Below are 25,277 nucleotides of genomic sequence, written 5' to 3' on the forward strand. Positions count from 1 at the left end.
ACTTCTAAGGCCCATTCAGTCAAATCCCATGCGGCATCTGGACCACTGCTACTTTAAAGGCCTAAGTCAGAGTTTGGAGAGAAATGAAAATAGTCACGTGTGTGTAAGAAACTGAATACAAAGTAGAATCCACGAGCTGAATTTCCTTCACAATAATATTTCGATGAGGATATTCAGCCGCTGGATCCTACCCCGTACTTAGTTTTTCCTCCAAGAATTGGTAGATTTTCAATTCCTTCTGAAATGTACATGAGAAAGGGGAGCAGGGCACACTGCCTGGCATATGAGGGCGCATTTTCTCCTAGCTGTACATCTCTGGACACACGTGTTTCCTGATTGTTGTCCTTCACCAACAGAGATAAACATGTTAGTGTGGGATACCTGGAAGTGCTACTCAATGTCTTCTCTGGTTAAGTGCCACCCCTAGAGCGCAGGTGCATCAATATAGGAAAAGTCCATCTGCCTTGATACATTTTCTTTAGGGGACATAATGGGTACCATGTACATCCTGACAACATCATCAGGGGCCGTATTATATAAAGGGCACACTTACCCTGTTTCCAACACGGTGCTCCTTCAAACCATGGCGTCGTGTGCAAACAGAGATGGTGGACCCTATTCTTTTGAAGGAAGGAGCTACCCTCTAGGCAGCTGCACACTCACGCAGACCTGGGCAGCGCATTCAGGTGACATAAGGAGCTGCTTTAAAGCAGTCACTCTTGTTTCACTGTGCACGCAGCCCTTGCCTGCACTTTTGAGAGGGGAAAGAGATCTCCTTGCTGGCGAGTGCAGTGAGCGAATGCACCTGCCTGCAAGGGGATGTCTGGTGGGTCCATGGGACTGCCTTACCCCCCCCCAGAGGACTGCCATCAGGGGGCACATTGACAGTGGCCATCTTTTTGTGGTGCACTCCTGACAGCGCCTTTTCATCTGTGCCTGCATCCATAATACGGCGTGGGTGCAGAGGTAAAGAGATTCCCTCACTTGCATCGGGCCATGTTGTAAGATAGCACTGGCGCTACATGTGCCCCAGCACTATCTGTATTACAGGAGGGGCCGCACTAGCCTCTGCTGCCCCTTCTGTAATACCAAAATGCCCTGGGGTTCACAAAGCGGGTGAAAATGCCCGCTGCACCTCCGGAGCACTTCTGTAATATGGCCCTGGATAGGCAACCATAACTCTCCCAAGCCAAGAACCACTTATGACTTCATTCATGATGTCACAGATGACATTACAAATGTCATTGTTGATGTCATCACATTTCATTACCACTGGCATCACTGAAGCAGGTAAATGTCCCTGCACCCCATAATACTCTTGATTCTTCACAAAAAGCCTGGTCTTCTGCCAGTCCCTGTAGTCACTACTACCTTCACTAGGGATCACTGGATTCACATTTTGGTTACAGCTAGTAGACTTCAGACACAGGGCCTGGTCACCAGGCACCATGCTCAGCGCCAGTTTCCCGCAGCTCAAACGTTGGACCCATGTCTGGATATAACCAGTGCACTTAGGGAATTTCACTCAAAACAACCAGTGCAAACAATGATGAGGAAACTGCTTGTAAAAGTCTCAGCCACTGGCCGTTGATCGTTGGTGCATTCAAGTCTATCGTTTCTCACCCGCTACGCCACTTCAGACAGGGACAAACCTTATGCAAATAAGGCGTTGTCCTGCTCCACATTGGCCATGGAGACACTGACGGTGGGAGAATATCACTTGACAAAATTCTTAGTGTGTCAACTGTCAAACAAATTAGCTACTTCAATTTTCAAAGCTGGAGCAACCAGTGTGGCGAGGCACCTTTGACCTTTCTTTTCATCATTTCTTGAACGGCATTCTAGTTCACATTCTTATCTAATAATAACTTGCCATTTCCTCACAAGTTTTGGTTTTCTCATATTTCATCAAAGGGACTCAACCATAGCCATTTCTGTGTATTTTTGTCATTTCAATGGAAAGTGGCGGAGATTTGATCATTTTAAAAGCTACTGTCAACACAACACTGCAGGGGAGAAACCCCCAGTGCAGGTCCACAGGCCCTGGGGAAGTGGAATGTACATCTCTTGCAGAGGGCAGTGGACTTTAGGACAAAGATTAGCGTCACCATGTGATGAAAGGCGCTATGAAATGGAAGCAGGAGCTCCTAGCCGAGAAGACTTGAGTCCTGATATTGGGAGAGACTGGCCCAGATACTACGACAAGGTTACACTAGAACAACCAACCCATAGTCGTCCAGGGTTGACCACTTGTAAGCAAACTTTGGTTATGAACTAAAAACAAGGAATTTTATTAAAGGGGGACCACGCGACCAAGCAGAGCACCTGTGGTGCTGGAGATTGTGGCACTCGACAGGTATTGGCATTGACCGTGGGTGCTGCTGGACATGATCGTCCATAAAATAGCTGCCATCCTCGGCAAACAGGGGTGCCATTCCGGCAGTACATCTATGGCACCCACAGCTAACTCGATGCCCCCAGGGACAAAACCGACTAAATCCACTCATTAAATGCATCTCTATAGAATTAAAATGGTCTCTAAAGCAAGTGCACTCCCAAAATAATGTGCACTGTTATGCCACGCCGTGGTGACTGCCAAGGTAACAAATGTTACAAAGACATGGGTCATTGCTACAAGCTGCAGTCAGACTGGACTACTACCAGGTCACAAGCATTTGTGACTGGAAGTTGGATCTCCTTACAGGGCGTCACTAGGACCAGCATCAGGCTCAGACTTTTAAACCCCGCTGCCTACTCTCGTTTACACCTATCCCAGACGAGGATCTTCACTGGAGGGCGGCTCACCATCTATTTTGTTTCTCTTTCATGCCACCTGCTGCCAATGACAGTGCTCCTCTGCAGCTGCTACCTGGGAGCAGCCATGAACTTCGAATAATTATATTTCCGGGGCTGGTGGAAGTGGCATCATGAACCTCTGATCCCTCCCAAGCTGATGACATCACTGGGTTGCCCCTTTAGCCATCTTTGGTCCCTCAATAGTCTCCTATTTGCGGCTTCTGGGATACGTCTAGAGCAGGGAATATAAATTGATGAAAGTAGACAGTGCTCTTGAAGCCCTGGTTACTTCCTGATCCTGTTCTGTGACCCCTGAAACCAGAGGTCACCAGGGCAGTGTCAGGAGTACCAAAAGTCGAGTCGGTGTGCCGCTGCTGCTCCTGGCTACCTCAGATGACCAGTGATGGAGGGCCCTTTGATGCCCAGGGCCCTCCTTTGCTCCTGTGTCTGCTGGTGACGTGTATCTCACCCTTGCACAGTCAGGTGTTCTGGAGTCACTGCTGCCAGAGTGTGGCTTGTACAGGTGCTCAGCTGTACACCCAGTGTTTTGAGCCAGTGTGTCTGGTTTCGTTCTGGCTGTGTCCGGTCTCTGGTCAGGTTTCATAAGGTCGGCCTGGGAGTGGCATCAGATGGCAGGGCTTGCCGCACGCCCATGTATCCCTTTCAGCTAACCTTGGCACAAACCTGCATGGAGCAAGACTAACAATGGCAAGGGACCCTGTGGACAGGCGTGACACACCCGTAGACAGGAGCACTAACAAGCATTGACAAAGCCAATAGGACTCACCTTTGGGAACTTGTGGTTTTGCCAATGGTCTTTAGTCATACTGCGCAGTATCACTAATGGCTAAAGTATTTAAAAAAACACATTATGTCTTGGATTGATCAGTAAAAAGGAAAAAAAATGCAAAAGCATTTATTTTAATCGGGTGTGGGGGCAACATAGGGTGGAAAAAAGAGGTGGGAGCGTAGTGTGGTTGAAGGTGGTGGGCGGAAGCCACAATGGGGTGGAGCTTGAAGAATCCTGGGTGCACAAGTGCTGGGAGGAAGCAAAATGGTGGATATGGGTGCATAAACAACATGGAAGCCAGCGTTTACCCAGTTGTAGTTTTCCTTTTACAAATCATTGTTATCAGATGTTTGTCCAATTTATGTGAAGCAAAAGTACCACGAACCCCAGAATGCACCGATTTCTAAAGTGAGACCCCTGAGCTGGATGTGGGGAGTCCCTCCGCCCTGGCTCAAAAGTGGAGACAGTGGTCTGGTCAAAACTGAGGTCTTCCAAAGTAGACATTACTGAGATGAAACTCCTAAACTCGACTCAGTAGCTCTGATGTGGCCTCCAAGTACTGCAGGTGAGGTCTCCAAAGCAGGGCACACTTTTATACACATTTGCTGTCCACTGCAGGGCACCCATCCAGCTGATGGCCCCAAAGCAGCATTCAGAGCTCCAGGGTGCCCCTGCCAGAACAAGACCCGGAACCTCAGTCTTGGCCTTCGGGGCGCCGCTGGCCTCCAGCTGGAACTGCTTGACCTGAACTCGGACCTCTGGCTGTGACCTCCACTTCTGGATGCTGTGTGAGGAGCCATGTACCTAACACACACCATCATCGTCATCACCCCTACTCGCCCTATCAGGACACCCTCTTGATGTCTCGCAGGGCCTTGGGGTTCACTTGGAGCTCCCTAATGGGTCTGGAAGAAGAGGTTTTACATTGGGATGTTGAAATAACAAAGTGATAAATCGCCCAACGTGACAGTCTGATATAGTTCTGATTTTACAGTCAGTGACACTTTGCATTCTGGGTCTCGCAGTTTTGTTTTTAACACTACAACAATCTGGCTAGAGGTCCCAGTTTTAACACTACAACAATGGGGCTAGAGGTCCCAGTTTTACCGCTACAACAATGGGGCTAGAGGTCCCAGTTTTAACGCTACAACAATGGGGCTAGAGGTCCCAGTTTTAACGCTACAACAATGGGGCTAGAGATCCCAATTTTAACACTACAACAAGGGGCAAGAGGTCCCAGTTTTACCGCTACAACAATGGGGCTAGAGGTCCCAGTTTTAACACTACACCAAGGTGCTAGAGGTCCCAGTTTTAACTCTACAACAACGGGGCTAGAGGTCCCAGTTTTAACGCTACAACAATGGGGCTAGAGGTCCCAGTTTTAACGCTACAAGAATGGGGCTAGAGGTCCCAGTTTTAACGCTACAACAATGGGGCTAGAGGTCCCAGTTTTAACGCTACAACAATGGGGCTAAAGGTCCCAGTTTTACCACTACTACAATGGGGCTAGAGGTCCCAGTTTTAACGCTACAGCAATGGGGCTAGAGGTCCCAGTTTTACCGCTACAACAATGGGGCTAGAGGTCCCAGTTTTAACGCTACAACAATGGGGCCAGAGGTCGAGGTTTTAACGCTACAACAATGGGGCTAGAGGTCCCAGTTTTAACGCTACAACAATGGGGCTAGAGGTCCCAGTTTTAACGCTACACCAACGTGCTAGAGATCCCACTTTTAACGCTACAACAATGGGGCTAGAGGTCCCAGTTTTAACGCTACAACAATGGGGCTAGAGGTCCCAGTTTTAACGCTACAACAATGGGGCTAGAGGTCCCAGTTTTAACGCTACAACAATGGGGCTAGAGGTCCCAGTTTTAACGCTACACCAACGTGCTAGAGATCCCACTTTTAACGCTACAACAATGGGGCTAGAGGTCCCAGTTTTAACGCTACAACAATGGGGCTAGAGGTCCCAGTTTTAACGCTACAACAATGGGGCTAGAGGTCCCCGTTTTAACACTACAACAATGGGGCCAGAGGTCGAGGTTTTAACGCTACAACAATGGGGCTAGAGGTCCCAGTTTTAACGCTACAACAATGGGGCTAGAGGTCCCAGTTTTTTTTTTTTTTTTTTTAAAACCTTTATTGAGAAACAGGTATAAGTACAAGCGCAGGCCTACAACCACGAGGGCCGGCCGCAAAATCAGGAGAGTCAAAAGAGAACAACGTCAATGTGTACGGTAGGATGAATACAGGATAGACGAGTAACAAAATCGTCACACAGTAAGCGCCAGGATAAGAAAGGTTTCATTTTATGATGTATAGAGGAGGCAGAAGCCATATCTACCCATGTGTCATGCAACATACTCAGAAAAAGAGGGGGGGAGACGAGAGGGATGCAGCCCCCTACGTAATCAAATAACCACAGTAGAGCAAAGCCCAGATATATCCAATGCCCATCAAAGGTTCAAAAATAAAGGACAAATCGTAGCAAACAAGTAAATGGGTCACCGCATAGACCGCCCTCCCGTCCCGAAAAAGGAGAAAGTGCAGACACTTACGAAACGAAGGAGAAAGAACAAAGGGACATAGCCCACCCCCTAGAAAGAAAGCAAAAAAGGGACCATAGAAGAAAACAAACTAAAATAACAAACACCCCCCCCACCCTACATCACTGTAATGGCTATGGCCTATCCCACTAAACAGCGTGCCTGTTGCCCAGAGTCACCCGAAATATAGAAGAGAGAGAAAGGGAATAATAACGAAGGGAAAAAAGAGAAAGGGATAAAAGGAGAGGAAAAAGAGGGATGAGAAGGAGAGGAGAGAAGAGGGGAGGGGAGCCAGCGATCGAAATACAGAACACCACCCCACCCGCAATAACGGATCACTAGTCGAGGTCAAAAAAGGACATTGAGAAAAGCCTACATAAAGGATGAAGACAGGAACTGTCCAAATGATGAGGCACGGAGATGTCAATTAACAAAACAAAAGTCCCACAGACATCCAGGCACGATCACCCCTGTCCACGTCTATGAAAAGCAGAGCTGCCAGACCCCGCCACGGCCAGGAAACAGCATGATACAGTGGGTCCATACCAGTCAAGGAAAGCAAGTGGGATCTTCACGGAACACCGTCTCGGCGAACAAAAGGCAACCAGGAAAACTCGGCAACAGTCAGAATGCAGAAGTAACCCAAAGATCCACGTGGCCAAGCACAAAGTCCGGGCTGTCCAGCACAAAGCAAAGAAATCAGGATGTAGGAAATACTGCTGCATCGGCACCGGGTCCACTTGATCACATGGAATCGAACACCCAGCCGGATATCCCAGCACAGCAGCTGGAGAAGTCTCAACAATACCAACTCGGGGAGACGACACCGCGTCACAAAATGGCTGAACAACCATGGCGGCGATCCGCAACTCCAAGTCCCGGCAGTGCAAGGACAGGTCGATCCGTAGAGCACCCAGGGCGAACAAGATAGTACTCCGTGTAGGGGTCGCCCGAATCAAACGAGGTATGGAGAGAGCAAATGCAGCAACGTCCCTGTTTCCAGGAGGAAGACACTCCGAGGGGCCATCCGCCATCTTGTGCACATCGTCTGCCGCCATTGTCGCATCCGCCGCCAAGCCCACCAGGAGTGCCGGAGGCCCCAGGACACACAGCTGATCCGCGGCGGATGGCGCTCGGCGGAGAAAGGAGAGTCACCAGAAGAACGGGCGTGCTCCCCACAACACTCGGGGGAGCCCTGCACCAGATCCCAGGCGGGACAATCAACAGGAGTGGGCTTCTCACCCGAGGGGTGCCGGACAACGCGGCTTCTCTTCTTCGGGCCGGCAGGGAATCAGGCATGCGGGGTGGCCCACCATCGGGGGTGGGTCCGCTCCGACGCTTCCGGCTCGCGGCTCTCAGGCTCCCACCATCGGGTCTCTTCAGCGGCTCCGGGCCGTCGGCACTCCAAACACCTCCGGGCAGACACAGCACTCGAGGCCCCGGCGTCAGGGCCGGGAAGGCCAGCAAGGTTACAAGGACAGAACGCAGAAACCACTGCACACCAGAGCCCCGGAAAAAGACGGTAAATGAAGGCTCTTCCCAGGTAACCAAATTCGGAACACCCCGATCAGGATTAAAGACAGGATAGGCGGCGGGGAGGAAGGGATCTCGGAGCGAGGCGTTTATGCGACTGTTCCGATCGCCATCTTGGCTCCTCCCCCAGAGGTCCCAGTTTTAACGCTACAACAATGGGGCTAGAGGTCCCAGTTTTAACGCTACAACAATGGGGCTAAAGGTCCCATTTTACCACTACTACAATGGGACTAGAGGTCCCAGTTTTAACGCTACAACAATGGGGCTAGAGGTCCCAGTTTTACCGCTACAACAATGGGGCTAGAGGTCCCAGTTTTAACGCTACAACAATGGGGCCAGAGGTCGAGGTTTTAACGCTACAACAATGGGGCTAGAGGTCCCAGTTTTAACGCTACACCAACGTGCTAGAGATCCCACTTTTAACGCTACAACAATGGGGCTAGAGGTCCCAGTTTTAACGCTACAACAATGGGGCTAGAGGTCCCAGTTTTAACGCTACAACAATGGGGCTAGAGGTCCCCGTTTTAACACTACAACAATGGGGCTAGAGGTCCCAGTTTTAACGCTACACCAAGGTGCTAGAGGTCCCAGTTTTAACGCTACAACAATGGGGTAGAGGTCCCAGTTTTAACGCTACAACAATGGGGCTAGAGGTCCCAGTTTTGATGCTACAACAAGGGGGCCAGAGGTCCCAGTTTTAACGCTACAACAATGGGGCTAGAGGTCCCAGTTTTAACGCTACAACAATGGGGCTAGAGGTCCCAGTTTTAACGCTACAACAATGGAGCTAAAGGTCCCAGTTTTACCAGTACTACAATGGGGCTAGAGGTCCCAGTTTTAACGCTACAACAATGGGGCTAGAGGTCCCAGTTTTACCGCTACAACAATGGGGCTAGAGGTCCCAGTTTTAACGCTACAACAATGGGGCCAGAGGTCGAGGTTTTAACGCTACAACAATGGGGCTAGAGGTCCCAGTTTTAACGCTACACCAACGTGCTAGAGGTCCCAGTTTTAACGCTACAACTATGGGGCTAGAGGTCCCAGTTTTAACGCTACAACAATGGGGCTATAGGTCCCAGTTTTAACGCTACAACAATAGGGCTAGAGGTCCCCGTTTTAACACTACAACAATGGGGCTAGAGGTCCCAGTTTTAACGCTACACCAAGGTGCTAGAGGTCCCAGTTTTAACGCTACAACAATGGGGCTAGAGGTCCCAGTTTTAACGCTACAACAATGGGGCTAGAGGTCCCAGTTTTAACGCTACTACAAGGGGGCCAGAGGTCCCAGTTTTAACGCTACAACAATGGGGCCAGAGGTCCCAGTTTTAACGCTACAACAATGGGGCTAGAGGTCCCAGTTTTAACGCTACAACAATGGGGCTAGAGGTCCCAGTTTTAACGCTACAACAATGGGGCTAGAGGTCCCCGTTTTAACACTACAACAATGGGGCTAGAGGTCCCAGTTTTAACGCTACACCAAGGTGCTAGGTGTCCCAGTTTTAACGCTACAACAATGGGGCTAGAGGTCCCAGTTTTAACGCTACAACAATGGGGCTAAAGTTCCCAGTTTTAACGCTACAACAAGGGGGCCAGAGGTCCCAGTTTTAACGCTACAACAATGGGGCTAGAGGTCCCAGTTTTAACGCTACAACAATGGGGCTAGAGGTCCCAGTTTTAACACTACAACAATGGGGCTAGAGGTCGCAGTTTAGACACTACAATAAGGGTCCACTAGACCCAGTTTTAACGCTACAACAATGGGGCTAGAGGTCCCAGTTTTAACGCTACAACAATGGGGCTAGAGGTCCCAGTTTTAACGCTACAACGATGGGGCTAGAGGTCCCAGTTTTAACGCTACAACAATGGGGCTAGAGGTCCCAGTTTTAACGCTACAACAATGGGGCTAGAGGACCCAGTTTTAACGCTACAACAATGGGGCTAGAGGTCCCAGTTTTACCACTACAACAATGGGGCTAGAGGTCCCAGTTTTACCGCTACAACAATGGGGCTAGAGGTCCCAGTTTTAACGCTACAACAATGGGGCTAGAGGTCCCAGTTTTAACGCTACAACAATGGGGCTAGAGGCCCCAGTTTTAACGCTACAACAATGGGGCTAGAGGTCCCAGTTTTAACGCTACAACAGGGGGGCCAGAGGTCCCAGTTTTAATGCTACAACAATGGGGCTAGAGGTCCCAGTTTTAACGCTACAACAATGGGGCTAGAGGTCCCAGTTTTAACGCTACAACAATGGGGCTAGAGGTCCCAGTTTTAACGCTACAACAATGGGGCTAGAGGTCCCCGTTTTAACGCTACAACAATGGGGCTAGAGGTCCCAGTTTTAACGCTACACCAAGGTGCTAGAGGTCCCAGTTTTAACGCTACAACAATGGGGCTAGAGGTCCCAGTTTTAACGCTACAACAATGGGGCTAGAGGTCCCAGTTTTAACGCTACAACAAGGGGGCCAGAGGTCCCAGTTTTAACGCTACAACAATGGGGCTAGAGGTCCCAGTTTTAACGCTACAACAATGGGGCTAGAGGTCCCAGTTTTAACGCTACAACAATGGGGCTAGAGGTCCCAGTTTTAACGCTACAACAAGGGGGCCAGAGGTCCCAGTTTTAACGCTACAACAATGGGGCTAGAGGTCCCAGTTTTAACACTACAACAATGGGGCTAGAGGTTGCAGTTTAGACACTACAATAAGGGTCCACTAGACCCAGTTTTAATGCTACAACAATGGGGCTAGAGGTCCCAGTTTTAACGCTACAACAATGGGGCTAGAGGTCCTAGTTTTAACGCTACAACGATGGGGCTAGAGGTCCCAGTTTTAACGCTACAACAATGGGGCTAGAGGTCCCAGTTTTACCACTACAACAATGGGGCTAGAGGTCCCAGTTTTACCACTACAACAATGAGGCTAGAGGTCCCAGTTTTACCGCTACAACAATGGGGCTAGAGTTCCCAGTGTTACCGCTACAACAATGGGGCTAGAGGTCCCAGTTTTACTGCTACAATAATGGGACTAGAGGTCCCAGTTTTAACGCTACAACAATGGGGCTAGAGGTCCCAGTTTTAACACTACACCAAGGTGCTAGAGGTCCCAGTTTTAACTCTACAACAATGCGGCTAGAGGTCCCAGTTTTAACGCTACAACAATGGGGCTAGAGTTCCCAGTTTTACCGCTACAACAATGGGGCTAGAGGTCCCAGTTTTAACGCTACAACAATGGGGCTAGAGGTCCCAGTTTTAACGCTACAACAATGGGGCTAGAGGTCCCAGTTTTACCACTACAACAATGGGGCTAGAGGTCCCAGTTTTACCGCTACAACAATGGGGCTAGAGGTCTCAGTTTTAACGCTACAACAATGGGGCCAGAGGTCCCAGTTTTAACGCTACAACAATGGGGCTAGAGGTCCCAGTTTTAACGCTACACCAAGGTGCTAGAGGTCTCAGTTTTAACGCTACAACAATGGGGCTAGGGGTCCCAGTTTTAACGCTACACCAAGGTGCTAGAGGTCCCAGTTTTAACTCTACAAAAAATTGGGCTAGAGGTCCCAGTTTTAACGCTACAACAATGGGGCTAGAGATCCCAATTTTAACACTACAACAAGGGGCAAGAGGTCCCAGTTTTACCGCTACAACAATGGGGCTAGAGGTCCCAGTTTTAACGCTACAACAATGGGGCTAGAGGTCCCAGTTTTAACACTACACCAAGGTGCTAGAGGTCCCAGTTTTAACTCTACAACAATGGGGCTAGAGGTCCCAGTTTTAACGCTACAACAATGGGGCTAGAGGTCCCAGTTTTAACGCTACAACAATGGGGCTAGAGGTCCCAGTTTTAACACTACAACAATGGGGCTAGAGGTCCCAGGTTTAACGCTACAACAATGGGGCTAAAGGTCCCAGTTTTACCACTACTACAATGGGGCTAGAGGTCCCAGTTTTAACGCTACAGCAATGGGGCTAGAGGTCCCAGTTTTACTGCTACAACGATGGGGCTAGAGGTCCCCGTTTTAACGCTACAACAATGGGGCCAGAGGTCGAGGTTTTACCGCTACAACAATGGGGCTAGAGGTCCCAGTTTTAACGCTACAACAATGGGGCTAGAGGTTCCAGTTTTAACGCTACAACAATGGGGATAGAGGTCCCACTTTTAACGCTACAACAATGGGGCTAAAGGTCCCAGTTTTACCACTACTACAATGGGGCTAGAAGTCCCAGTTTTAACGCTACAACAATGGGCTAGTGGTCCCAGTTTTACCGCTACAACAATGGGGCTAGAGGTCCCAGTTTTAACGCTACAACAATGGGGCCAGAGGTCGAGGTTTTAACGCTACAACAATGGGGCTAGAGGTCCCAGTTTTAACACTACACCAACGTGCTAGAGATCCCAGTTTTAACGCTACAACAATGGGGCTAGAGGTCCCAGTTTTAACGCTACAACAATGGGGCTAGAGGTCCCAGTTTTAACGCTACAACAATGGGGCTAGAGGTCCCCGTTTTAACACTACAACAATGGGGCTAGAGGTCCCAGTTTTAACGCTACACCAAGGTGCTAGAGGTCCCAGTTTTAACGCTACAACAATGGGGCTAGAGGTCCCAGTTTTAACGCTACAACAATGGGGCTAGAGGTCCCAGTTTTAATGCTACAACAAGGGGGCCAGAGGTCCCAGTTTTAACGCTACAACAATGGGGCTAGAGGTCCCAGTTTTAACGCTACAACAATGGGGCTAGAGGTCCCAGTTTTAATGCTACACCAAGGTGCTAGAGGTCCCAGTTTTAACTCTACAACAATGGGGCTAGAGGTCCCAGTTTTAACGCTACAACAATGGGGCTAGAGGTCCCAGTTTTAATGCTACAACAAGGGGGCCAGAGGTCCCAGTTCTAACGCTACAACAATGGGGCTAGAGGTCCCAGTTTTAACGCTACAACAATGGGGCTAGAGGTCCCAGTTTTAACGCTACAACAATGGGGCTAAAGGTCCCAGTTTTACCACTACTACAATGGGGCTAGAGGTCCCAGTTTTAACGCTACAACAATGGGGCTAGAGGTCCCAGTTTTACCGCTACAACAATGGGGCTAGAGGTCCCAGTTTTAACGCTGCAACAATGGGGCCAGAGGTCGAGGTTTTAACGCTACAACAATGGGGCTAGAGGTCCCAGTTTTAACGCTACACCAACGTGCTAGAGGTCCCAGTTTTAACGCTACAACAATGGGGCTAGAGGTCCCAGTTTTAGCGCTACAACAATGGGGCTAGAGTTCCCAGTTTTAACGCTACAACAATGGGGCTAGAGGTCCCCGTTTTAACACTACAACAATGGGGCTAGAGGTCCCAGTTTTAACGCTACACCAAGGTGCTAGAGGTCCCAGTTTTAACGCTACAACAATGGGGCTAGAGGTCCCAGTTTTAACGCTACAAGAATGGGGCTAGAGGTCCCAGTTTTAACGCTACAACAATGGGGCTAGAGGTCCCAGTTTTAACGCTACAACAATGGGGCTAGAGGTCCCAGTTTTAACGCTACAACAAGGGGGCCAGAGGTCCCAGTTTTAACGCTACAACAATGGGGCTAGAGGTCCCAGTTTTAACGCTACAACAATGGGGCTAGAGGTCCCAGTTTTAACGCTACAACAATGGGGCTAGAGGTCCCAGTTTTAACGCTACAACAATGGGGCTAGAGGTCCCCGTTTTAACACTACAACAATGGGGCTAGAGGTCCCAGTTTTAACGCTACACCAAGGTGCTAGAGGTCCCAGTTTTAACGCTACAACAATGGGGCTAGAGGTCCCAGTTTTAACGCTACAACAATGGGGCTAGAGGTCCCAGTTTTAACGCTACAACAAGGGGGCCAGAGGTCCCAGTTTTAACGCTACAACAATTGGGCTAGAGGTCCCAGTTTTAACGCTACAACAATGGGGCTAGAGGTCCCAGTTTTAACACTACAACAATGGGGCTAGAGGTCGCAGTTTAGACACTACAATAAGGGTCCACTAGACCCAGTTTTAACGCTACAACAATGGGGCTAGAGGTCCCAGTTTTAACGCTACAACGATGGGGCTAGAGGTCCCAGTTTTAACGCTACAACAATGGGGCTAGAGGTCCCAGTTTTAACGCTACAACAATGGGGCTAGAGGAACCAGTTTTAATGCTACAACAATGGGGCTAGAGGTCCCAGTTTTACCACTACAACAATGGGGCTAGATGTCCCAGTTTTACCGCTACAACAATGGGGCTAGAGGTCCCAGTTTTAACGCTACAACAATGGGGCTAGAGGTCCCAGTTTAACGCTACAACAATGGGGCTAGAGGTCCCAGTTTTAACGCTACAACAATGGGGCTAGAGGTCCCAGTTTTAACGCTACAACAATGGGGCTAGAGGTCCCAGTTGTTTTAACGCTACAACAAGGGGGCCAGAGGTCCCAGTTTTAACGCTACAACAATGGGGCTAGAGGTCCCAGTTTTAACGCTACAACAATGGGGCTAGAGGTCCCAGTTTTAACGCTACAACAATGGGGCTAGAGGTCCCAGTTTTAACTCTACAACAATCGGGCTAGAGGTCCCCGTTTTAACGCTACAACAATGGGGCTAGAGGTCCCAGTTTTAACGCTACAACAATGGGGCCAGAGGTCCCAGTTTTTTTTTTGTTTTTTTTTTAAACCTTTATTAGCGTCAAAAGGATATACAAGTCTAGGCCTACAACCAAATCGGCCGGCCGCAATACGTAAAGCAATCAGAAGTTCCAAGGCAAACATTACAGAGTCAATCAGCAAGAAGCAGAGGCAATACAATCGTAAAAAGGGGGAATATACCTAGGAACCAGAGGGCCAAGACACAGGAGCAAAAAAGGTTAATTTTATAATATGGGGATAAGGTGTATGACAGGCTCACTTTCAATATAGAGATGTCCGAAGTCCCAGAACCAGCCTCAGCGACAATAAGGGGGTATGGGGCCGCAATACAGGAGAGGCAACACAATTCACACAGGAAGATCGGGATAATTTAGACATAATCGACAGTTGAACATTATCATCGTTAAATGCCCACCACCCAAACCACAGCTAAGCCAGAACAGAGGGATCGGAGAAACCTTACATCAAAACTAACCCGTCATAGTGACCTCCAGGAAAAAGGAGGGAGGGGGACGGGGGCGAGGAAAAGAGGGGGAAGAGGGGGGAAAGAGGGGGAGGGGAGGAGGACAAGACGGAACAATGAAAAAAAGAAATGAAATACAAAAACGAAAGAAAGAAGACACGCCGACACAGGCGTCCCGTGGCGGGAGTACAGGAGAAAACAGGAGTATCAGCACCAGTGAGGGTACAGCAATCGAGAAGAAAAGCAACCGAACTATAAAAGGAGGGTTAACGACGCCATACACCCCACCCCGAACACACCACGGGAGGCAGGGACAGACGCGGCATTACTATAAAGAGCAGAGGTCCCAGTTTTAACGCTACAACAATGGGGCTAGAGTTCCCAGTTTTAACGCTACAACAATGGGGCTAGAGGTCCCAGTTTTAACGCTACAACAATGGGGCTAGAGTTCCCAGTTTTAACGCTACAACGATGGGGCTAGAGGTCCCAGTTTTAACGCTACAACAATGGGGCTAGAATTCCCAGTTTTAACGCTACAACGATGGGGCTAGATGTCCCAGTTTTAACGCTACAACAATGGGGCTAGAGGTCGCAGTTTAGACACTACAATAAGGGTCCACTAGACCCCGTTTTAACGCTACAACAATGGGGCTAGAGGTCCCAGTTTTAACGCTACAACAATGGGGCTAGAGGTCGCAGTTTAGACACTACAATAAGGGTCCACTAGACCCAGTTTTAACGCTACAACAATGGGGCTAGAGGTCCCAGTTTTAACGCTACAACAAGTTAGCTAGAGCCTCGAGTTCAGTTCCCAGGATTTGAAGTTCGTGTTCGCCTTCGTTGACGGAAGCCACTGCCTGAGTTTGCCCTCGTGACGTGGACGAGGGGCACTTTTAGAAGAGCCAGTTTGACCCCGGGCCACTTAAAGGCCCTTTCAACCGGCCCACGGGCACACGTGTGCCCAGATGTGATCCGCTGCATCGACTTCCCTCCTGCGCTCCGGGTCTGGCAGCCAGACACTCTCTGGATTTGTTCCACCCGAGGCGGGACCGGCGCATTCCGGTGCTTTAGTTTTTCATTTTCGTTATAAACGTGAGATTTCGGACCCAAATGTAAGAATTAAGACTCCAGGCCGGGTCGCACCTGGCGCGGGACGCTCTCTGCGCCTCTCCATCACCCGGCGAGCTTTCTTTCTCACCCTTCCTCCCTTGGCAGGAAAGCATGGGTGGTTTCACCGCCGCCTCCCCACGCCCCCTCCCCCCAACTTGGAAAACTCCGGGCTGCGCAGAGCACAGAGCCAGCTCCCGCCCGCCCCCAGCACAATGGGCCGAGCAGGAGCCGGAGGAGGAGGAAGACGGCGGGGGAGGAAGGGGGCTGGGTTTGAATAATGCAAAGTAACTCCATCGCAGCCACATCCTGTGCATGAGGCTTGCACCAGTGACGGCCTTTCCTCTGCTTCCCCTTTCTCACCACCGAGACACCCCCTCGCTTCTGGCCGCCGAAGCGCCCCGAGACCCGGACTCTGGTGCTTGCGAACACTATGTCGAGGATCGAGTCTCTGACCAGGCCGCGCCTCGACCGAGCCAAGGAGATCTCGCTGAAGGTTGGTGGCACTGACAGGGGGTTTATTGAGGGGGCGCTGGTGTCGCTCGGTGTGTGTGGGGGGCGCTTGGACCTCTTGGGCTCCGCGCAAATCCATTGTGGGTCCGGAGCGCGAGATACGCCCGGCACAGAGTTGGTGGTGCCACCCTGGTGGGACATGCGTGCCCCGGTGTGGTTCTGAGGAGTTCGCCTGTGGTCCGTGGCAGTCGGCCCCGGATCGCTTTCATTGTGTTTTTCTAGCGCCGATTTCATTGTGTATTTCTAGCGCCGATCGCCGCATCCTGGTAACTTCATAGCGCCTCATCCCAGTTAAACTGATGCATTGCAGAGGTGCGTGTAAGCTGATCAGAGACCGGGGTCCTGACAGGCTAGGCTGACAGGATAGCTCCTCGAGTGAGTCACGTGGCTGTGTTGTGTTGGGGGCCTCCCAAATAGCAGGTGGCTCTCGCCAAGTCACATGTGGTCCTCGTGGCCGCGATTGATATCAACTTTTGAGACCCCGCAGCATATTGAAGGCGGCGCGGTGGGTTCATGCGCCTGCGCACGGGGATGTATGCGCCCTGCTGCATCGTGACAGGACTGACTATTTCTGTACCAGGGTTGATCAAAAGAGTAATGTTGAGTGGGGCAGCGCACCGGTCGCTGAACAGCTGCAGCACAGCTGGGGTTGCGGTGTGCGCGCCGTGTACATGGTGCATTTACTTGATGGATAATGTTCATGTGTGGAGTCCGCACGGGGAGCTGGCCTGCCTGTGGTTTCGGCAGCGGGGCTTGGGTTTCCCCGGGTGTAGCGGGGGCGCCAGATCCGCAGTGCGAGTCGTGTTCATGAACACACAGGCTTCTGTGTTCAGGCACTCGAGGGCGCAGGCGGGGGGCTGAAATGATAACATGGCCGTGTTTGGCAGCAGCAGAGAGGGAACCTGCTTCTCCGGAATATGGTGGAGCGAAGACGCCGTGTTTTGGCTTCCGCATTTCAAGGGCAGACTTGGTGCCTCGAGCCACCGGATACTTCAAGATTTCAGTATTTCATTATTTCCTGCGAGCTATGTTTCTTCCTCTCACTTTGACACTCACTGTTTTCTTTGCTTTTGCATCCCTACAGCCTTTATTTTAATTGTATTTCTGTTACTTTGTTCTTATATTTTTCTTTCTTGCTTTCTGTCTTCGTTCCCTTTCTGTACCTCTTTTTCCCTGGCCCCTTTCTTGTATAAACCAGACGTGCTTGTGTCAGCATTTTAAAAGTTATGATAACGACGGCTCCCAGTCAAGTTTCCCTCCCCGCTTAATTTGCAAGGTGGCAGAAAACCCATTATCTCCAGATGCAGAAGGGAGTTTTCTGTTCGCGCTTCGCCCGCTCTCTAGTGCAAGAGCAGCCGTGTAAGAAAATACATACATGCTCAGGAGACACTGCCCCGTGCTGGCCTCGCCGAACATGTACGTTTGCCCCACGCACGCATGGCTGATATCTGGTACACACAATCCAAAGGATGTCACCCTTGTACCTGGGTCTATTGTATTTACCGTCGGATTACAGTCCTGTGCACATGCTTGTGAGAAGCACGACCTGCCATTTGTGGAAATGTGTTTTGAACCCCTCCTGCACGTGACCCGGCGTGTCACGAGGAAGATCGCCTGTGCCTTCCCCTATCAGCATTGTAAATAGTATTTGAATGCTGTACACGTGGTTACTGATAAACCAAGTTGCCCGGTACTATAGTTCAACGGGCTTAGGCACCTGCGGCATTGTAGAGCTTTATGGTATCTGCTGTTGACAGGTTTGAAACCACACAAGCCGAGCCAGCATTTCATCTGCCAGATGCCGAGTATGGATGGCTAAGAGTGGTTAAAATCTGCGCAGAGCTGACCTCAGCCTTTCATCTGTTAGACTTCGAGTACTTTGAGGTTGATGGTAGTGCCACGTTTCCTAGAAGCAGCTAGTCCTTGGTCCTAAATGCTGGTTGGTTAAAATTCCGATATGCCCAAAAAGTGGTCCTGTGATGTGGTTTTCCTGTTCCGCCCATGTAAGCCCCGCCCGACCTTTAATTTAAAGGTTTTGCCTTGAGCTGTGCGGATTTCTCTATTTTAGCAGAAGTCCGCTCAGATGATGAAATGCGGTGCCCTAACACTCTTGAGTGCATTAAAGTTGTGCGTCCTCCGTGTTTTGAGGGGTCCCCGGATGTCTTTAGTCTTCGGGCATCGCTTCGCTGGGATCCTGCTGCCTTTGTGTCCGCCACAGGAAACCCCCAGGGGGGGCGGTTGTCATGGAGACTAATCTGACGAGTGGGACAAAAGTCGAAAGCACATGCTGGGAACTCACGTGAACCCAAGAAGAAGTCACCTTGTCAATGTCTATACTTCACGATGGTTGAAATCCAAGAAGCGCCCACGCCCGAGGTACCTCTGCTTGCTTGTGTTCACCGTAGACACGAGGAGAAAGCGATTGCAAGTGTAGCTAAAAAGCGGGAGATTTAGAGGTGAGCAGTAGAGCAGACGATACAAAAACATGTCAAGGTATCAACGAATGAATACTTCGCAAACAATGTGCCGGGGAATCAAAAGTACAGAGAGCAGACGCTTGGCACAAAAAGGCATCAAATCAAAGTGATGAATAATCTTCGGAAGTGGCTGAAAGGGACACACACACAAAGATGTGAAGTCTGTCTGAAAATCCACACACACAAAGATGTGAAGTCTGTCTGAAAATCCACACACACAAAGATGGGAAGTCTGTCTGAAAATCCGGTCTGCTGTCCTGTGCGAAGAAAGGAGTCCAGGCCGATGGTGGGACGGCCAAACGAAGCACAGGGCTGTGAACCGTGCCCCAGATTCTAGCCAAAGAGTTTCACAGTTCGGTGTTTTGGGACCTCTGACGTAACCAGCTCCCTCGAAGAGGAAAGTCTGAAAAACACGACACCCACCCACTGGAAGAGGCCATGCCATGGCCCACATAAGCATGGGGCTCCCTCTCACTGTGAGCGGCCGCATTATTGCTGAGCACACCTGCACAGTTGCCTTAAACGGAGTGCAACTCAGTCCTAGGACCAGTGCGCCGCCGAGCCACGCCTGGAGTTGCATACGTTGCCATTGTTGTGCATGTTACGTCGGTTTCCCAAAAAATGCATAATAAAAACACCTTTGCACGCTCAAGGCCAGTCCACTTGGTTTTTGCAATGATTGCTTCCTAGTCACAAGACCCTGGAATTGACTTCTCGCAGTCCTGTGCTAATCATAGCCTTTCAAGCCAAGGCCCACCTTAAACTGGCAATTTCACACCGCAGGGTTTTGTGAACTATGACGTAAATAGCAGCCCGGAAAAGGAAACACATACAGCATCCTAAGGTTTATCGCAAAGCATCCACCTGTAAGACGTAGTAAGTCGGTCCAAGTCAGATCTGTTGGGTTTCCCACTTTGCGTGCTGGGCCCGCTAGTCGTGCATTTCAAATGGACGGCAGAACTTTATGCCTTAAAAAAAACAGGACTAATATGTTTATAGGTAGAACTAGGGCCCTTCATGGCGAGGTTTGCGCCAGCCAGGGAGTGTCTCTGGAGCTGAGCAAGACTCCTGCAGCTAGAGAAGCAAGGAACCGTCTCTCCACCCCTTGTTTCCATTTCACCTCTATCCCACACATACCGAGCTCCCCCCCCTCTCTGCCCCCCTCCCGGACCCTCTGCCTTTGTCAAGGGTTCCCAGGGCTCACATTACTTCCCTCCCTGTCGGCATGGCATTGCCAAGCTGCTGGCGAACCCCCGGCCTCCTCCCTGGGACCCCCGCCCCTGAGCGGCGGGGCGCCTGCCAGGCCTCTTGTGTCATCGGCCCTGGCATGAATGGCGCCTTTCTTCCGTGCCCGGCTCCCGCGGGCGCTGCCAGTGATAACGCGTCTCCAGCTGGAAGCGGGGCATTGTCCTGGGACCGTCCGACCTCAAGTGAGTGCGGGATCCTGGCGCGCTGAGCAGTACAACCGCCTCGGCAGAGCGAGCCTGGCTTCGGTGTGTGCGGGCTCCTAGAATCACGCGGCGCACACACTGACACACGTGCAGACAGACACGCAGGGCACCATACAGGCAGACAAGCAGGGCACCATACAGGCACACACGCAGGGCACCATACATGCACACAAGCAGGGCACCATGCACCATGCACACAAGCAGGGCACCCTACAGGCACACAAGCAGGGCACGCTACAGGCACACAAGCAGGGCACTCTACAGGCACACAAGCAGGGCACCATACATGCACACAAGCAGGCACCCTACAGACACACAAGCAGGGCACCCTACAGGCACACAAACAGGACACCATACATGCACACAAGCAGGGCACCCCACAGGCACACAAGCAGGGCACCTTACAGGCACACGTGCAGGCAAACAGGGCACCATACAGGCACACAAGCAGAGCACCATACAGGCACACAAGCAGGGCACCATACATGCACACAAGCAGGGCACCCTACAGGCACACAAGCAGGGAACGCTACAGGCACACAAGCAGGGCACTCTACAGGCACACAAGCAGGGCACCATACATGCACACAAGCAGGGCACCCTACAGGCACACAAGCAGGGCACCCTACAGGCACACAAGCAGGGCACCCTACAGGCACACAAGCAGGGCACCCTACAGGCACACAAGCAGGGCACCCTACAGGCAGACAAGCAGGACACCATACATGCACACAAGCAGGGCACCCCACAGGCACACAAGCAGGGCACCCTACAGGCACACGTGCAGGCAAACAGGGCACCATACATGCACACAAGCATTGCACCATACAGGCACACAAGCAGGGCACCATACAGGCACACGTGCAGGCAAACCAGGCACCATACAGGCACACGTGCAGACAAGCAGGACACCATACAGGCACACAAGCAGGACACCATACAGGCACACAAGCAGGACACCATACAGGGTACCATACAGGCACACTTGCAGACAAGCAGGGCACCATACAGGCATGCATGCAGACATACAGGCACACAAGCAGGGCACCATACAGGCACACAAGCAGGGCACTATACAGGCACACAAGCAGGGCACCATACAGGCACACAAGCAGGGCACCATACAGGCACACGTGCAGGCAAACCGGGCACCATACAGGCACACGTGCAGACAAGCAGGGCACCATACAGGCACACAAGCAGGACACCATACAGGCACACAAGCAGGACACCATACAGGCACACAAGCAGGACACCATACAGGCACACATGCAGGGCACCATACAGGCACACAAGCAGGACACCATACAGGCACACAAGCAGGACACCATACAGGCACACAAGCAGGACACCATACAGGCACACAAGCAGGGCACCATACAGGCACACAAGCAGGGCACTATACAGGCACACAAGCAGGGCACCATACAGGCACACAAGCAGGGCACCATACAGGCACACGTGCAGGCAAACCGGGCACCATACAGGCACACGTGCAGACAAGCAGGGCACCATACAGGCACACAAGCAGGACACCATACAGGCACACAAGCAGGACACCATACAGGCACACATGCAGGGCACCATACAGGCACACAAGCAGGGCACCATACAGGCACACAAGCAGGGCACTATACAGGCACACAAGCAGGACACCATACAGGCACACAAGCAGGACACCATACAGGCACACAAGCAGGACACCATACAGGCACACAAGCAGGGCACCATACAGGCACACAAGCAGGGCACTATACAGGCACACAAGCAGGGCACCATACAGGCACACAAGCAGGGCACCATACAGGCACACGTGCAGGCAAACCGGGCACCATACAGGCACACGTGCAGACAAGCAGGGCACCATACAGGCACACATGCAGGGCACCATACAGGCACACAAGCAGGACACCATACAGGCACACAAGCAGGACACCATACAGGCACACAAGCAGGACACCATACAGGCACACAAGCAGGGCACCATACAGGCACACAAGCAGGGCACTATACAGGCACACAAGCAGGGCACCATACAGGCACACAAGCAGGGCACCATACAGGCACACGTGCAGGCAAACCGGGCACCATACAGGCACACGTGCAGACAAGCAGGGCACCATACAGGCACACAAGCAGGACACCATACAGGCACACAAGCAGGACACCATACAGGCACACATGCAGGGCACCATACAGGCACACAAGCAGGACACCATACAGGCACACAAGCAGGACACCATACAGGCACACAAGCAGGACACCATACAGGCACACATGCAGGGCACCATGCAGGGCCCCATACAGGCACACTTGCAGACAGGCAGGGCACCATACAGGCATGCATGCGGACAAGCAGGGCACCATACTGGCACACAAGCAGGGCACCATACAGGCACACAAGCAGGGCACCATACAGGCACACAAGCAGGGCACCCTACAGGCACACAAGCAGGGCACCCTACAGGCACACAAGCATGGCACCATAAAGCCACCCCATAGCTTTCCCTGAACATCACCTCCGAGTACGTATGTATTTTGATCCCATGATACTTTACCACCTCAGTAGTCCACTGTAGTGGATAATGAGGCTCAAACAGGACCGTAACGGGAAATATCATGGATTTTGGCAAATTAACCTTCAGACCCGACAAAGTTCCGAATTATACCACCTCACGCAGCACAGAAGAAAGGTGCTGTGTAGGGTCATGTACATAGAGTAACCTATTGTCTGCGTAAGTAGAAACTATCAACACGTATTGCAGAAACCTGATGCCCTTAAATCTGTGATATTCTCGGACTGCGCAGGACAAGGGTTCAGTAACCAGCGCATAAAGAATAGGAGACAACGGGCAGCCCTGCCCCGTACCTCTAGTTATGCGTATAGGGCCCGTCACCAAGTTACCAATTTTTATTCTCGCAGTAGATGCACTGTATAATATCGCTAGCAACTGCGGGAAAACGTCCCCTATCTCCGTCCTCAGTAGGACCTGGTGCATAAATGGCCACTGCATGGAGTCACCGCTTTTTCCATATCCAGGAATACCGCCATCGCCGGGATCTCCGGCCTAGTATGTTGCATAGCGCCGAACACAGTTCGTATATTGTAAGTTAAGTTCCTATTTGGAACAAAACCTGCCTTTTCCGGTGCTACCAATAGCTGGACGAGAGGGACCAATCGATTAGCCTAAATCATCGCAAAGAGTTTGGTATCTACATTAAGCAATGAGAGCGGGCAGTAGGATGAGCACTCAGTCGGTGACTTGCCTGGTTTCAAGATAGCAACTATAATTGCTTCATTCATCGATGGGGGCATAGTTCCTGTGACGCACATATCGTCAAAAAGTGTAGCCACATGAGGGACCAATAAGTCAATGAACGCTTTATAAAAGGCCACAGTGAGGCAATCCACTCCCGGTGCGCTCCCTGACTTCATACCCGACAGTGCCAGTAAGATTTCGTCTTTCTCCACAGGTCTCATAAGGAATTCTCAATGTGTATTTGTAAGCCATGGGAGTTTAATATACAACAAATAGTCTAATATCTCCACTTCAGAGCCGCCATTTCGAGTTGAATACAGCTCTGAATAATAGTCCCGAAACCTCCCCGCTATCTCTACCTCTTCCATCAGTGAGTTCCCCTCCACAGATTTAATCTCTGTCACTGTCGTCTTTTCCCAACTCTTTTTTAGTAGTTGTGCTAGAACCGTTCCCGGCCTCTCCCCCTCGCCCTACTAACGCACAGTGGCATATTTACCTAGATGTTTAATTCCTGCATCCGCAGAGTTCTGATATTCCTCCAGCCGAGCTTTAAGCTCGGACGTAAGATCATCATTAGCTCCGTCCTGGAGTCGGGCTTCAAGCTCCTTCAGAGAGCGCTGCAGATCCGACAACCTTTTGCGGATCGCTTTCAGAACCCCAGCGTGCTTGGACATCGTAAACCGTTGAATTTTCCACTAAAATTGTAGGAATAGTCTGTGAGGGATAACACTAGTGATAGTCAATTAAGCATCCTTGAGGGCCAGACTGACCAAGCGTTTTCTTTGAGAAGATCCCTCAAAAGATGGATACCTTCCATCCTGACATGCCTGTATAAGAATCAGGCATTGCAATCTCAGAGATTCAATTGAACATACAACTGCCTCCCTTCTTTTGAACCAGAAATAGGTTGTTGCAAAAACACCTGAGGTGGGATGTCATGGGACAATTTGACTGTTTTCCACCAGTTCCAGAATTTCTGAGTTAATAAAAGCTTGCTTTTGAAGGGAGAATGCAGTGGTCTGGCATTTTCAAATACTGAATTGGGGACCGTAAACTCTAATCGGAATCCTTGAACTGCTTTGATGCGCTAAGAATTTTTTTCAATTTGTGACAGTTGGGAACAAAGTGGGGGTCTCTTCCGCCTAGTACAACATGAGAGTTACCTGTAAAGCAAGCATTGGTGTTGAATGCAGGGTAGCCTCTGTTGCCACCTCTGCTATATCTTGCTTTGGCTCTGCACAGAAAGAATGACCCTCCTCTGGAGCTGTCAAACCAGCTGCCTCTTTGTCATCTGAAGTAGTCTCTTTGGAGACCTTGCAAAAAGGGTCAGACTGACGAGCGCATCCTGCCTCATCCTGCTCGTCCAAAAAGGCCAGGCAAAGAAACCTCCTGAAATAGGTTGGTGTTATCTGTGGCTGGAATATGTTAACACATTTCCCTAGATCGTTCACAAAAGGATTGCAGAACAGGAGCCATCCTGCATGGGGACTAGCTTCCTCCAAAGTCACCTTTGACAGTTTAGGGTCAATTGGCATGAGAATGGAACTATGCCTCTATGTGGAGGTGGCGAAATCGGCCCTCTCTAACTGGCAGCCCATCGGGCCCACCTGCCAAGAATGTCCAGGTCAATATTAGAACCTCGTTCCTTTGCTTGAAAAGCCATTTCCAAAATTTTCTTGAGAGGGTCAAACAAATCTGTTTGTCCTACTAGAACCTC

General features: G+C 50.7%; 1 protein-coding gene across 7 annotated transcripts in view; it reads left to right on the top strand.

Moving 5' to 3' along the window:
* The window catches only part of ARHGEF2 (Rho/Rac guanine nucleotide exchange factor 2), an 876,584-nt gene that overhangs the window by 594,335 nt on the left and 256,972 nt on the right, over positions 1 to 25,277 (top strand). Inside the window, exon 1 of one of the 7 annotated variants that reach the window (XM_078668341.1) lies at positions 16,157 to 16,355. The exons of 5 other annotated variants lie outside the window; for them this stretch is intronic. In XM_078668341.1, coding sequence (XP_078524467.1) covers positions 16,293 to 16,355 — 63 coding nt within the window. In that variant the 5' untranslated portion in view covers positions 16,157 to 16,292. Of the gene's footprint in view, positions 1 to 16,156; positions 16,356 to 25,277 lie in introns of those variants that run through there. One more of the 7 variants, XM_078668340.1, reaches the window with a different exon arrangement.

This window comes from Lissotriton helveticus, chromosome 12, assembly GCF_964261635.1.
Source record: "Lissotriton helveticus chromosome 12, aLisHel1.1, whole genome shotgun sequence".
Lineage (NCBI taxonomy): Eukaryota > Metazoa > Chordata > Amphibia > Caudata > Salamandridae > Lissotriton > Lissotriton helveticus.